The 14,183-nt window shown below is 42.7% G+C and overlaps 1 protein-coding gene across 3 annotated transcripts in view; it reads left to right on the forward strand.

Moving 5' to 3' along the window:
- Window positions 1–12,036, forward strand: part of zmym2 (zinc finger, MYM-type 2) — a 33,195-nt gene extending 21,159 nt beyond the window's left edge. For all 3 annotated transcript variants that reach the window (XM_069155043.1, XM_069155042.1, XM_069155044.1), the window contains exons 14-25: window positions 167–195; window positions 632–773; window positions 961–1,082; window positions 1,264–1,414; window positions 1,643–1,972; window positions 3,782–3,996; window positions 4,101–4,293; window positions 4,426–4,568; window positions 5,909–6,023; window positions 7,215–7,457; window positions 7,936–8,068; window positions 8,783–12,036. In XM_069155043.1, the coding sequence (XP_069011144.1) occupies window positions 167–195; window positions 632–773; window positions 961–1,082; window positions 1,264–1,414; window positions 1,643–1,972; window positions 3,782–3,996; window positions 4,101–4,293; window positions 4,426–4,568; window positions 5,909–6,023; window positions 7,215–7,457; window positions 7,936–8,068; window positions 8,783–8,999 (2,033 nt within the window). In that variant the 3' untranslated portion in view covers window positions 9,000–12,036. The remainder of the gene's footprint in view (window positions 1–166; window positions 196–631; window positions 774–960; window positions 1,083–1,263; window positions 1,415–1,642; window positions 1,973–3,781; window positions 3,997–4,100; window positions 4,294–4,425; window positions 4,569–5,908; window positions 6,024–7,214; window positions 7,458–7,935; window positions 8,069–8,782) is intronic.
- The last annotated feature ends 2,147 nt before the right edge of the window (window positions 12,037–14,183 follow it).

The raw sequence follows: 14,183 nt of genomic DNA on the forward strand, positions 1-14,183 counted from the left end.
GGGGGGTTGATCTCAGGTCTACTAACATGTATGTCCTCGTTTCAGAAATTGCTTATAAAGGGTCAAGAATCAGAGTTAATGTTATCTGATTAAAACAAAAAAGCAATCACCGACTGTTTCCTTTTGTCACTCACTTAAAAGTTTGTTTTTCATTTCCCTCTTACAGGGTTGGAAGTGCAGGGGGCAAAACTGGGGGTGAGTAAGAATTTGCTATTTGTTTTGAAATTATAAAAACTTTAGTTGTTACTTTGTTGAAAGAAATTTTCATGAATTTACTGAAAAGATGTCATCAAATTTTATTTTTATTTTGTTTAAATCTAGTGTCACAATTTTTCTTTCTTTAAAAAAGAAAAAGTACCTCCCTACTGTCCTGTAAAAACGAATATTTTTTTTTCCATAAATTTGTATTTAATTAATGATCATTTGGTAAGACAGGGTTCTCCAACCATTTTTCCTCAGATAGCTATGACTAACTTTTAGACATTGTAACATTTATTCACATAGATGAGCTCTACCAAACCAGCTGAATAAGCTTCTTCATGAGAACAATACAAAAATGTTACTTAAGTAGCTGCATTTCTGTTTGTATGTAAACGTGTACATTTTATGTCGTTTCTCTTCCATGTGTCAGCTGGTGAACCAGAGTACTGCAGCGTACACCGGTGGAGGTTTGATGAGAGATGTCAAGAACAAGGCGGTGCTCTGCAAGCCGCTCACACTGACCAAGGCTACGTACTGCAAACCTCACATGCAGAGCAAACTTTTACAGACAGGTAGAAGCAGCAGCTTATTTTGAAGAATGTAACCATCTGAATTATATTTTTCGTGCTCGTCAAACAGCCAGGAAAAATGGCTTGATGGAAATAATACAATACTGTTAAAATCTGTACTTCATGACTCATAAATAGATGTACTGATTTGCATATTTAATGTTATAATTTTGTATATCTGTGTCCACAGATGTAGATGATGGCGTGAAGAGAGAGTATGTTCCTGTACCGATACCTGTGCCCGTTTTCATCCCCATGCCTATGAATATGTACTCCCAGTTTACTCCCACTCCAGTCTCTCTGCCTTTACCGGTAAGACAGGACCTCTGCTCATGAACACGTGTGTTATCCTTGTTAAAAGACAAACATACAGATTACATGAAAGTTATTAGAATGCAGAAAAAAACCCATCTCATTCAAATGAGTAAGGAGACATTTACCAACTAAAGTGGCGTGATTACCAACGAAAAACGTTGTCTTCTGCTCCGTCCAGGTTCCTGTGCCTGTGTTCCTGCCCACCACCCTGCAGGGGGCAGAGCAGATCATCCAGACCATCAATGAACTGAAAAGCAAGGTGCCCTCAGACCCGCTGGAGGCCGACCTGCTGTCCATGGCCGAGATGATCGCAGAGGATCAGAAGCCAGGTGCGCTCATGAGAGGGCTGGATGTCTGCACTGACAGATCGGAGATGTGATGAATGCAGTAATGATAGAAATTCCTCAGAGCATCTTGATAGAGTCAGTACAGTGCACAAGGTTTTTGGAGCTAAAAGTAAAGTGGGGATGCTTTAAAAAACAAAAGAAAATAGTGTCATTTGAAGAAAAGCTGCAGCAAAAGATGACAATGAGGACCAACATGGCTGTTTGTTTCAGATGTGAAGCTGGTGAAGGTGGAGCGTGAGGGAGAGGAGTCCTCCAGCAGCAGCTCTGAGGAAGAGGAGCAGAAGGAGGAGGAGGAGGAGAAGGAGAAGGAGGAGGAGAAGGAGAAGGAGGAGGAGAAGGAGAAGGAGGAGAAAGAGGAGGAGGAGGAGGAGAAGGAGGAGAAGAAGGAGAAGAAGGAGGAGGAGAAGAAGGAGAAGAAAGAGGAGGAGGAGAAGGAGGAGGAGGAGGAGGAGAAGGAGAAGGAGGAGGAGGAGAAGGAGAAGGAGGAGAAATACGAGCCATACGAGCCAGACCTGGACCTGGAGACAGACTTCCCCCAAGGTAAAGTGCTACCTGACACTGAGCCAGAGGCAGAGTCAGGGAAACTCATGATGTAAAAGAGATGTAATATTATGTAATAATAGTTTTGCAGTATCGACAGGCTCTGAAATTCAAGGCCTGGCTGTCAAAGAGTTTCTGACATGATAAAACACCATTCAGCCCTTCGTCTTTTTAATGTGTTTCTCTTTTTTTTTTTTTTTCAATTAAAACTATTGCAGTAAGTGTAATTTCACTTTTAACTGTGCTTTTCACTATTAACCGAGCACAACAGATGACATCATACTAAAAATAACTGAACGCAAACATCAATCCTTACAATCATTTGTAATATTAGCCGGTCAAAGCTTGAGATGCCTGTTTTATTATATTCATTTGTCACTGAGCCATATTTTTGCTGAAAAGAGGACTGAAACTTGAAGACATATTTCTTTGGTCCCACCCAAGTTTTATTGTCAAGAAATGCTCTTAAGTTTAAATCAGTCCTCTTGTGTCCAGCGTCCACGCTTTCTCTGTTCATCTTCGTTCTGTCCACGATTGTGTTTGGTGAAGCAGCTGTTAAATAACAGTATCTGACTGCACGGGGTTTTAATGGATCAGTACAGTAATAGAGATACAAAAATTCCTCCCTGTGGTTATTTCTGGACCTCCTTTCATCGCCCCTGTCAGGGTAGAAGGTCGGCCGTACTGTCCAGAGGAGTGTGTCATTTTCATGCTTTCTTCTTTTTTCCCGTAGCCTGCTGAGCCTTGAACGCATCTTGATGTCATCATATAGTGTTAAAATGAAGGTTTGAATATGTCTGTAACCAGCGTTATTGAATCTTTTAATATATTTGTGGTCAATAGACTTGACTGATACCATAGGGCATTCCTTATTTTTATTTATGACTAAAGCTTCAGCTGTTGGACTTAAAGGCCTGTTTGAACCCATTTGTTTTACCTGCTGAAATTTACCAGAGATGATTGCTGCTTTTATAGGTCCAGACGAGTTTTTAAAGTTCAGCATCGTAGTCAGTCAGACAGTGAGCTTCCCTCTACACTGTCGACAAGCCAAGGAGTCTTGTGATTTACTTGGTAACCTCTGTCACTCGTTGGTTATTGTCGGCTTTTGTAGTAGCAGCATGCATGTAAAATAGAATCCAGTTTTCCACAATAAGGCTAGCGATTTAGACAAATCAGATATTTCTTGAAGGAAGTCTGGTTCTTGGCCATGTGTACATTGAACAGGTTTATGATCTGCTTTCTGCTGGCGTGCATGTAACATCAGAAAGGAAAGTTAAAGTTTAAGTTAGTAATGCTGCCGAAGGTTGGGGGTCAGGGAGAAAACAGATGAGTACATGGATTTCCAGCAGCAGTCCATTTCATCATTTTGAGTGATCACCTCTGGAACCGGGTTTCTCTGGAAAACTTTGTCTCTTGCGCTTGTGAAAGTTTCTAATGTCTGACAGTACAACCGAGACTTTGGGCTCCAAAAGACTGAGACACTGAATATATGAATGAGAAAGCACTAAACTGAAGGCTGAGGCACATTATATCCACAGTATATACTCTCTACATTATATACACATTAATTTAGGTAAATATGTTTATAACTAAGCGACAGTTGGTGCCAAGTTGGTGTCCATGAATAGTATGCATGCGAGGCGTTTAGGGGACATCTGTAAATTGTAGGTTACACTCTCCCTCTCTAAACTGCATGAGTCTCTGTATGCACATCGGTCACACGCTGCACCATCTTCCCAACCTGTGAGAAACACTGCACCATATAACAAAATCTGAAAATAACTCTGCAGATGTTGTTTTGTGTCTCAGCCTCAGACCCTGTCCCTGTCCTGGAGCGAATGGACGAGGACATGGGTTTCTCGCTACCTCCGGTCCTGACAGACGAGAAAGAGGAGTTGGAGGAGGCGGAGAAGCCGGGGAAGGCAGAGGAGGCGGAGAAGGCGGAGGAGGCGGAGGAGGTGGAGGAGGTGGGGAAGGCAGAGGAGCTGGAGGAGTCGCCATCTCGACCACAGCCCAGGATACTAGTAAGCACGAACATGTCTAAATACATAGATATATTTAGCAATTAGACACTTTGCACTGGCCAACTTACCTTGAGTGTTTAGTAATGGGTGTGTTTGTGCTGCAGGGCAACAAGAGGCGGGCGGTAGAGGAGAGCTCAGATTTAGCCGTATCCTCTCCCTCCCGTTCAACAACTAAACCCTCAGGAAGACGATCGCTGCCTCTCAAAGCTCGCTACGGTATCAATGCCTGGAAACGCTGGGCACTGTCTCCTTCTGACCAATCAGACGACACCAAAGTAAAAGATGAGTCCAAACCAGGTAAGTTAAACCCGAACATTTATTCACTGCTGTGCGCCGTACTCCAGGTGCATTGCTTTGTCATATTAGAAAACATGAAGTGCATGTCTTCTAACAGCCGTCTGTGTGTGTGTGTGTTTCCGTCTCCTGCAGCCCGGCCTAAAAGTAACCTGCTGTCTCTGAGTTCAGAGGAGCTGAACCTGGCTCTGTCCCGGTTTGTCAGGGAGGTCTGCCGGCCCAGTGGGGAGCACTACTCTCCAGACAGCATCCTCTACCTCTGTCTGGGGATCCAGCAGGTTGGTACCAAGAACATCAAACTTCAGAAACACCAGCAAGTAGAGCAAGATCTACATCAGAATAGGAAACATTAAAGTGTGTCGAGCTTACACAGGATATACAGTCGGTTATTTTCTGGGTGATGTCACCAGTTTTTGCAGAACTGCTAATAGCTTCCTGCGATTACACTGAAAGGAAATATGATCAGTGTATTTTTTTCATCATTAAAGCATTGAGTTCACAAGGTGTGAAATGGTAATTGGAGAAGGAACATACTTATAATGTATGTAATATAACGTTTATTTTTCCACTTTTATTCAAACTGGGAATAAGAAATAAATAAAAAAATTACTCTTGGTGTTGTTTTTCAATAATTATTCATAGTAAAATTCCCAGTGAATTTTTAGTGCAGTGATGTCAATGTGGACAATGAACTGTAAAATATCCTGCCTCCATCATATCTCCCTAATATCGGTATTGGCCCCAAACGTTCAGTATTGGTTTGTCACCTTCGTCTCGGTTACCACAATATAGATTTAAAATATCTTGATGGCAAAATAACAAAATATTAAAATAATGAAAAAATTATATAATTTGTAATGAAATAAAACACGATACATGTGAACAGGATGTAAAGTTAAGAATCAAGAGTTACCCTTGTTAATTTTTCCTATTTGTTCCATTGACATTGTAACTGTAGTCCTTTTGGAGGTAGGAACTAAATTTAGAGTGAGTGTTTCCAGTAGGACCGATACTACTTGTGCACAGTCTTTTCCCTCCGCCTCCTACATGTGAGCAGCAGCTGCAGCAGCATGGCTGCAGAAAGGAGCGCAGGATTGTCCCAAATCCACTGGAGTGTGATTTTTCTGACAGAAAAATGTAAGAATGACTTCATGTGTTTGTGAAAATTAACAAGTTTTTAAAGATTCAAAGAGTTTGTGTGAAGTTGCATCGAGTAAATGTGGCATAAATATCTGTAAAAGTCGGGGGGTATTTTCTGGGCCTGCTGTTTGTTGCTGTCAACACCCTCTCTTTATAAACCCCCCCAAATTGTGTTTACTTTCTTATTGAATTTTTACATTGAGAGTATAATTATGCCGATTTAAAGTGTTTATGTGGAGGATGGGACTCTTAATGTTCAGATCTTTCAGCAGCAGTAACTTCTTTGTCCCCCAAAGGTCCGAATGTTCAGATTAGTGTGTCCATTGATTATAACTTTTTGCTGTTCACATCCTGAAAACCAGTGATGATCACGTAAATATGAGGACACTCGAGTTCTGAACTCTACAAACAACCCCAGACTGAAGTTTGCTCAACTTATTTATTTATTTTTTTAATACAAGTTTTTATTTGTTTGAAGCACCTCCACGCAAAAGGCCGGAAGGATGACCTGTTCAGTGACCCGTGCTACCAGCAGTTCGGAGAGGAGCTGAACAAAGTCCTGAAAGATTGGCAGCCCAGCGTGCTTCCTGATGGTGAGTGCAGACACGCGTGGTGGGATATGACCGACTGACCTGCACTACATGACTTGTCTTTTCAGTTGACTACAAATTATACCTCGTGGATAAGTGATACCACATGTTAGACCGAGTAATGTTTCAGGGCGGCACGGTGGTGCAGTGGTTAGCACTGTCACCTCACAGCAAAAAAGGTTCCGGGTTCGAATCCGGTCCTGGGCCTTTCTGTGCAGAGTTTGCATGTTCTCCCTGTGCTTGCGTGGGTTCTCTCCGGGTTCTCCGGCTTCCTCCCATCATCCAAAAACATGCACCTCAGGTCAGGTTACCTGGCGCCGCGCTAGTGGCAGCCTGCTGCAGCAGCTCCCCCCTGAGAGCCCCCCCTGCTGTAGTGAAGACATTTCCCCTCGGGGATTAATAAAGTGTATAAAATAAAAAATAAAAAACAGCAATGCACACAAAGATGTGAACGTGGATCCAGTGTGAAAAGGGAAATTAATAACAAAAGATATGGAACTGGTAACTGGAAGAAGTGTCTCCGTGGCAGGAAGCAGGAGTGTGTTTGAATGTGTGCTGTCAGCACCACCTGGTGGTCCGGTGCTGTTCAGCAACCGGCTGGTGGCTCGGAGATGCAGACAAAGTCTAATAACACAACACCTGCTTTTGATCAAATACCTTTATGTCGGATACTGCAGCAATATTATAGGGAGGACTGTTGTTGCTTTAACAAAATATTTCCATGACAAGATATTTTGATAGATAGTCAGCTGTAATGTGGAGATAACGACTACGTGGTTGAAGGTAAATTAAAAGAACAGCTTTGCTGTAATTCAGCCTTTAAACTAGAAGACACAACACTCATACCATATAACGATATTACTATATCAAAAATCTAAGACAATATGAAGTCTCATGTCACAGTATGATATAATATCAATAAACATGTGTTGTTGAGCTGTGTCCAATGATTATAACTCTTCTGCTGTTCACATCCTGACCCGCTGTGATTGCACTGTGATGTCGTATGAGGACACTGATTCAACACCAACTCAACATCGATGTTGGAAATCACATTTTAGATGTAAATGGTATGAAATGAACCACATTGAATTCTTCTACCTTCCACTTAATCTGCATGGTGACCACAGAGCTTCAGGCGATGGTCTGTTTAATCCGTAGAGTGGATTTGAGCGTGTTTGCTGCCCTCTGCAGGCTCGCTGTGGGGTCGCGTGGAGGAGCAGAGCCTGTGGAGCAGCCAGCACCTCGGGGAGCAGAGTCCCGCCGCGCTGCTGCGCTCTCTGGTTTACCTGAACACCAAATACTTCGGCCTGCGCACCGTGGAGCAGCACCTCCGCCTCTCCTTCGCCAACGTCTACGGCCCCGACACCGTCCATCCTGTTACCAAGGAGACCACCGTCTGCATCCGCGTGCCTTCCATCTCTCAGGATCACCATGGTGAGGCTGGAAACACATATGTCCCACATTATCACCCAACTCTGATGAAGGCGTTTCCAACCTGTACAAACCTGCAGTCACAAGGTGTAAAGTTTCACATAAAATATTTGAACATATCGCTTTATACATAATTATTTTTTTTACATTAACACTGGATGTGATGTGTAGCAGTTTTAGCATTTTTGTTCATAACCACCAAGAATAAAGATTCACCCAGTGTGGATGTGAAATATTACAAACACCCTCAAACCTGAAATCCTGCACTTTAATCTCAGTCACTGTTTGATTTCAAATCTAATAAGTAAAAGTTGAGATCCAAACAAACAAACAAAAAAAACGTATTAATGTCTCAGAACTTTTGTTTGAATCAGCACTTTAGTCCAGTTATATCATCAGAGTTAAATTTAATGTTGTGTGCTGTTGTTTCAGACAAACACGCTCTGAAAGTCTTTTCTTTTTTTTTCTTTTGGACCGTCAGTGCAAACAGAGTCGAGGAAGAGGAAGCGTAAGTTAGAGGACGTCGATCAGGACGGCGACTCGGGAGGATCGACTGTTTGCTGCCCGGTAAAGAAGCACGAGTGTCACCTCTACGAGCTCTACAGGTCCAAGTGGTGGGTTCAGGAGCTTTTCTGGTGCAACTGACACTATTGAAATACATTTGATCCAACCTACCATCCTTATTACTGCAATGCTACTTTCAATAATATAAGTTATGGTGTTATTCAGAGGAGCTCTATGAAAAAACAACGATGCTCACACATACGATGATTCACATCATTAATCTCATCTTCAAGGCATTAAAGCTATTTTGCGATCAATTCATCCATTTATTATTGTGAGACATCTTCAGACTCTGACTGCCACTCAAATGTTTTCAGAGCCTAAGATGATCTTTCCAAAGATATTCGGTTTACATTAATAGAAATAATTTCATGTTTTACCATTTTTGCTTGATGAATATTTATTTTTGTCACTCAAATAATGGGTCAATTAACTAATTGTTTCACACTGATTAAAACCAGACATGAATTGATGCTTTATTAATCAATAACTCCGTTAACCAGTCAGGTGTCTGTATTTCTCCGAAGTCCTGTGATTAGAACTCTTTGCTGTTCACATCCTGAACCACCGTGTTGACTGTTCAAAGATGAGGACTTAACATGAACTATTTAGAAGCTTCTTGTAATTCAAGAGGACTCTCAGACCGACAGACTGACATTCTCTCCTCCTCCCCTTCACCTTCTTTGTTCCTGCTGTTGACTCCTTTCTTCTTCTCTTCTCCCACCGTTGTTTCCTCCCCCTCTCATGTCGCTCCGCTCCTCCAGCCCGCCGTCGTTGCGGGAGCGCCTCGACGTCTTCTACGTTCAGCCGGATCCGGCCCGCGGCCCCGACGACCCGCTGTGGTTCAGCTCCACGCCGCTGGAGCGACAGATCCTGGAGAGACTCCTCACCAGAGTCCTCCTGGTCAGGGACGTTTACACGGACAAACAGCACCTGGAGGAAGACGAAGAGGACGAGGGGGAAGCGGTTGGGGGGGAGTAGCGGTGGACTTGTGCTGGCAGAGACTGAACAGTCAGGAGGAGGATACGTAGGGTGTCTAGTCGTAGGTGTCCTCTTCGTCTTTACTGTCTTCACTGACTCACGGTTTCCTCCTGGAGAGGGACGTCCACTACAGAGAAAGTAGAGGATGATGAACGTGGTGAAGAACTGCCCAAAAAGGAAGCTGGTAGACAGACACTTTGATTTCATAAAGCAGAGGAGGAGGAGGAGGAGGAGGAGGCAGAGGTGGAAAGGATGAAGGGGAGGCTGTGAGGAGCGAGAGATGAAGAAGGTGGAGCTGTCGTTTAGAGTCCGAAAACAAGATCGGGTAGAAACAAAATGTTTGGATGGTTATCATGATATTTGGAAATCATGTTTTAACAAAAGTATCCGCAGCCGCTAGGAGACAGCAAGCTACTAAGATACATTGTTAGCTTCTCCGTCGCTCTGACGATGGACAAGATGGAGTGTTTGAGGTCAAGAGAGTAACTTCATTTTTTTTTTTTTAACGGAGTCAAAAGGCAAAGGAGGAGACAAAGAAAAAAGAAGCACCAATCGGGGAAGGAGGAGAGTCCTGCAGAGCTCAGAGCTGATTCTGAGCTGCCGGTAGGTCGTAGGTTGAATTTCCATCTGTGCCGATTAGTTTGATTAGATCATAATGCAGAGCAGGATCATCCTGAACCACATATGTCAGAGCACTTTGGTCAAATGCTACTTCACTTTGGAGATTTGAAGATTTTAACTAAGTGAAGGTTTAATTTTTGTGTTCATCAGATATTTGTTTCAGTGAATTTAAGACCTGCAGATGAAAAAGTCGTCTGGTGTTTAAACTGAAGTCGGACAACATTTTGCCTCCTGAAATTAACTTTTAAAAGCAGAAAGCCAGCAGGACAGGAAACGACACGAGTGAGGTTGTAAACACAAACCTCAACAAAGAAGTCTTAATTGACTGTAACTGACATTCACGGCTCCTGCAGCCGAACAGCACTTCTTTGATGCTGTTTGTACAACGTGCGTCAGGCCCGCCGCCTCTCTGAGGTTAACTGGCAAAGTTCAACCAATACTCAATGTTACGTGAGAGAGGTGGGTCTATTTGCAACGAGCGCACATATCTAAACCCTGGTTTCCTGTTTTGGTGCGACCTCCAACAAGCTGCGGTGGATTCACAGGTCAGAGGTCAATCAGCCAAAAGAAACGAGTTATTTTAGCATGTTTTCAGTAGCAAATTTAGTCCGTCGTCGTACTACCAGATGACAAGCTGGAAGTTGAATTGGCTTTCAATGTGCTTTGATTGTCGGTGTGTTTAACAGTTAGCTTGCTGCAGCGGGTAAATGGAAAAGGTGCATTTGAAGATGGAATTTCTGACTTTCCAACATGTGTTGGAAGGCAGCGTGAGATCAGGAGCCTCTTCCTCCTCGTCAGGTCGACCTGTTGCATCGCACCTCTCCGTCAGCTGGGCTGCTTTCATTCCCTCCCATCATCCCCCTCGCTGCTCTTCCTCTGTCAGTACTGCTCTCAGGCAAAACCCCTGCACCACGAGGACGGGAGAGGACCGGCTGTGACGGACAGCTCCGACTCGCTGCGGTGCAGACAGGCTACCTACCGACATGCTGCGTTTCTTTACGGGACTTTTAGGGGAACCTCCGTTCATGCGATGTAGCATTACATGCGTACTAAGCCCAGATTGGGTCGCTTCGAAATGTAAATATCTCTGGAACAAGGCGGTTGTTGGAGATGGAGTCGACACAGAGACACTGTGTAGTAGAAAACCGTCAGCTTGAAAACCTGCCTCCTGAGACGCCTTTTTCAAAACCAACCCCATTATTTATTTCTCTTTTTATTAGTTTGACTGCATCCTCTTTACGTTTGGATGAGACTGTCACGGATGCCGTTTCCTTCTCACCCGTCTCAGCCATTGACAACCTGCTGCAGGCCTGCGCTCTCTCTCTCACCTCTCACTCGTCCATTAAAGGGTATCGGTGAAGGATCCAGTTAAACATGAAGGACGTGGATTACTCAAAGCTAAATGTAGTTTTGAGTTGTGCGTTTTTTGGTTTTTTTTTACCAGGTTTGTACCGTTTCCTTTCAACTTGATTCGATTTAACAACGGAGCACTTGTTAATGAGTGTCCTGTTCTTCTCTGGAGCCGTTATAGAGCTTTTATTGTGAAAGGTAATTGGTCAAACTTGTTTTTTTTCCTTTTTCATGAGCTAAACCTGCATTTTCTTTCCGAGTTACACTATCCACTGTTATTTTTCATACTTTTTTTTATTTTGTTCAAAGCCTCACTTTGTTTTGTTTTTTTTATTTGAATTTCCTGTCTGATTGTTGAAGTGTCATCGATCCACCGAGGATCATTTGAGGGGTTGTTTTCTACTTCCTCCTCTCGTTAGAATACTGAGATGTAAAGCGGGCAAAAATATTAAACCTTACAAATGTGTGTTTCTACAACCAGTCCTCAAAATATAAGCACCCCACCCCCTCCCCCACAGTGACCACAACAGACATCTCAAAATGTCCCACTGATTTCCAACGTGTCCTCTGCTCAATCCACCTGACTGAAGTGGATCGAACTGGTAAACAAGGTCAGGGAGTACACTTAAGAGTTTTATTTTATCTACAGAGCAGGTGTTCCTGTTATTTTGTACACCTGATTGCATTTATTGGTCTGAGACTGCAGCGCAGCATGTCAGGAACAGCGACAGAGGATTCAGATGGAGAACATTGGTCAGGATTTCTGTCGCCAGCCCAAAATCCAAACCTTTACCCTCAGCTTTGGGAGTTAAAACAGACTCTGGATCAGAGGACCCGTTTTAATCCGGCAGATGTTTTTTTTCCTGCTGGACTCGAAAGGCAGCAACCAAACCTGCCTCAGGTTTGGACCTACAGTGGACGCTGTGGCCGGCTTTAATGCCTAATGTGAATGTGCCTAACTGTATATACTGAAAGTGAGTGATTGTGACTTGAGTCTGATGCTGGTGTGTGGGCTGATCTCCTGATGCGGTCATGTTAAATAAATGATTTCATTTTTTTAAACGGACTCCTTCAAGATGCTGTTTTGATTTGCCCTAAAACTCTTTAACATGAACATTGCATTATAATAATTGTATATATACATGTATTACCTGCTCCTATCGAGGTATTAACCTAACAAATTGTCCTGCGCTTTTAAACTTGTGCTACTAACCCAACATACTACAACAGTTCTGCTCTTCCCAAAGCATCAGTAGAGAGTTCAGCAGTAGTTTTCTGGTGGCACTTCTGTGAAAGAATTTTTATCCACCTTCCATTGTTTTGGATTGACAGCAGAAATCCACGAATCAAAACCGAAGAGAAACGTTCAGTGATTTTGGTGAAACTGACCCTTTAAAGAAAGTTTCCTCCAAACGGCTGCAGGACAGACGGAGCAAAAGGGAAGAAAAAAAAAAACAAGGCAACACTTGTTTGTACCACAAGTATGTGGAAACCTGAACGTTACACACAGACGTGATTATCCTGAACCTAATACCAGGAGTACCGCGTGTAACCGTTTGTAGAAACTGACCTCAATTACCTCAAAACTGCAGGATGATCAATATTTAAAATACAGGAGAAATTAATTTATTGATGTGTTCAGTTTGAAAAGCTTCTTGCAGATCACTTAAAGTTTTCAGTTCATCTGTGCGAATCACTCCGAAAGCTTTAACTTGAGCTTCTTGAAGTGGCTCCTGGTGGACTTTAAGTTTGGCTTTGGATTGTCGTCCTGTTGTAGAAACTGGCCTCTTTTCTGACTGAATATATTTATAACTAGAATCTGCTGATATTTAGTGGAAGTATTTCTTCCCTCTAAGTGAAATACCTCCACCTTCATGTGCTCTTTCAATCAACAACTCCTTGTTGTCTCTGAACGCACCTTTGGTACTTTTGGCCAAAGAGCTTAATTTTCACTTCATCTGTCCACAGCTTTTGCTACCAAAACGACCAACTTATCCAGATGTTGCTTTTCAGACTTAATACTTTGCAGTTTCATCTGAATGTTTCCTTGGTGACGTTTAGTGGATATTTCAAGCTTTGATATCTCTCTAGGTACATGTAAAGCTCAGAGCATCAGTCGGTTAATTAGAGGAGCTTATAGTTGTTTAATGTTAAGGTGCGAAAAATTAAGTTTATCAAGCGCTGTGAATGTCATCAGCTGACCGCTCTTAAGGAAATGTCTTGACCTGCCTCACACGTCCTAATGAGTCCATGAAGGCACCAGGAGTTCATGTAGTTTCCAATAATGTTTTCACATGAGACAATGGCGCTTAAGAGTTTTTGAACTCTTTCGAGTTTTCTAAATTTCTGCATAAGTACGACCTAAACTGTTAGATTTGCACTCAAGTCTTTCAAAGAGAAAACCAAACAGGACCACAATATTATTCTTGGCTATTTATTTGTTTATTGTGGGCCAAAAGAATCTTTGCTTTTACTATCTGCTGTGATCCTGTTGTGCAGCAATAACTGCAACAAAACATCTCCGATAACTCAATCAGTCCTGATATTTTAGAAGAATTTGAGGTTCTTCGTACAGAACAGCTTCAACTGTGGGATGGAGGTGGTTTCATCACATGAACTGCTCTCTTCAGGTCCCTCCAAGTCATTAACTTTATTCTTCTTTATCCATCTTCAGGTAACACAACTGTGTGCGTTGGGTCGCTCTTTTACTCCACGACTCACTCTCTCTTGAGATTCAGTTCACAGACGGATATCTGGACGTTTTTCTTCCGGATTTGTTGGTATATTTCAGAATTCATTGTTCCATCAATGATGTCAAGCTGTCTTGACAGAGGTGCAGCAAACCAGGTCCAAACGATGATACTACCACCGCCATGCTTCACGTTTGGGTTAAGGTTCTTTTGCTGGGATGCAGTGTTTTCCTTTCTCCAAACATAACATTTCTCACTTCAACCAAGAACTTCTATTTTGGACTCATCTATCCACAAAGTATTTTTCCAACAACTTTCTGGCTTGTCCTCATGAAGTTTGGCGAATTGGAGAGGGTTTTTTTTTTTTGAGAGAATTGACTCTTTCCTTATAAACCCCACATGCATATCATTATTGCTGATTGTTCTCTTGATGGTGGACTCGTGAACATTAACATTGCGACTTCGTGATTCTAGATTAGATCCTTTGTGACCTTGTGGGCTATTCCAGGCCTTGTTCATGGAG

This window comes from Embiotoca jacksoni, unplaced genomic scaffold (genome assembly GCF_022577435.1).
Source record: "Embiotoca jacksoni isolate LCO1_2020_lvr unplaced genomic scaffold, fEmbJac1.0.p SCAF_2, whole genome shotgun sequence".
Taxonomy (NCBI): domain Eukaryota; kingdom Metazoa; phylum Chordata; class Actinopteri; family Embiotocidae; genus Embiotoca; species Embiotoca jacksoni.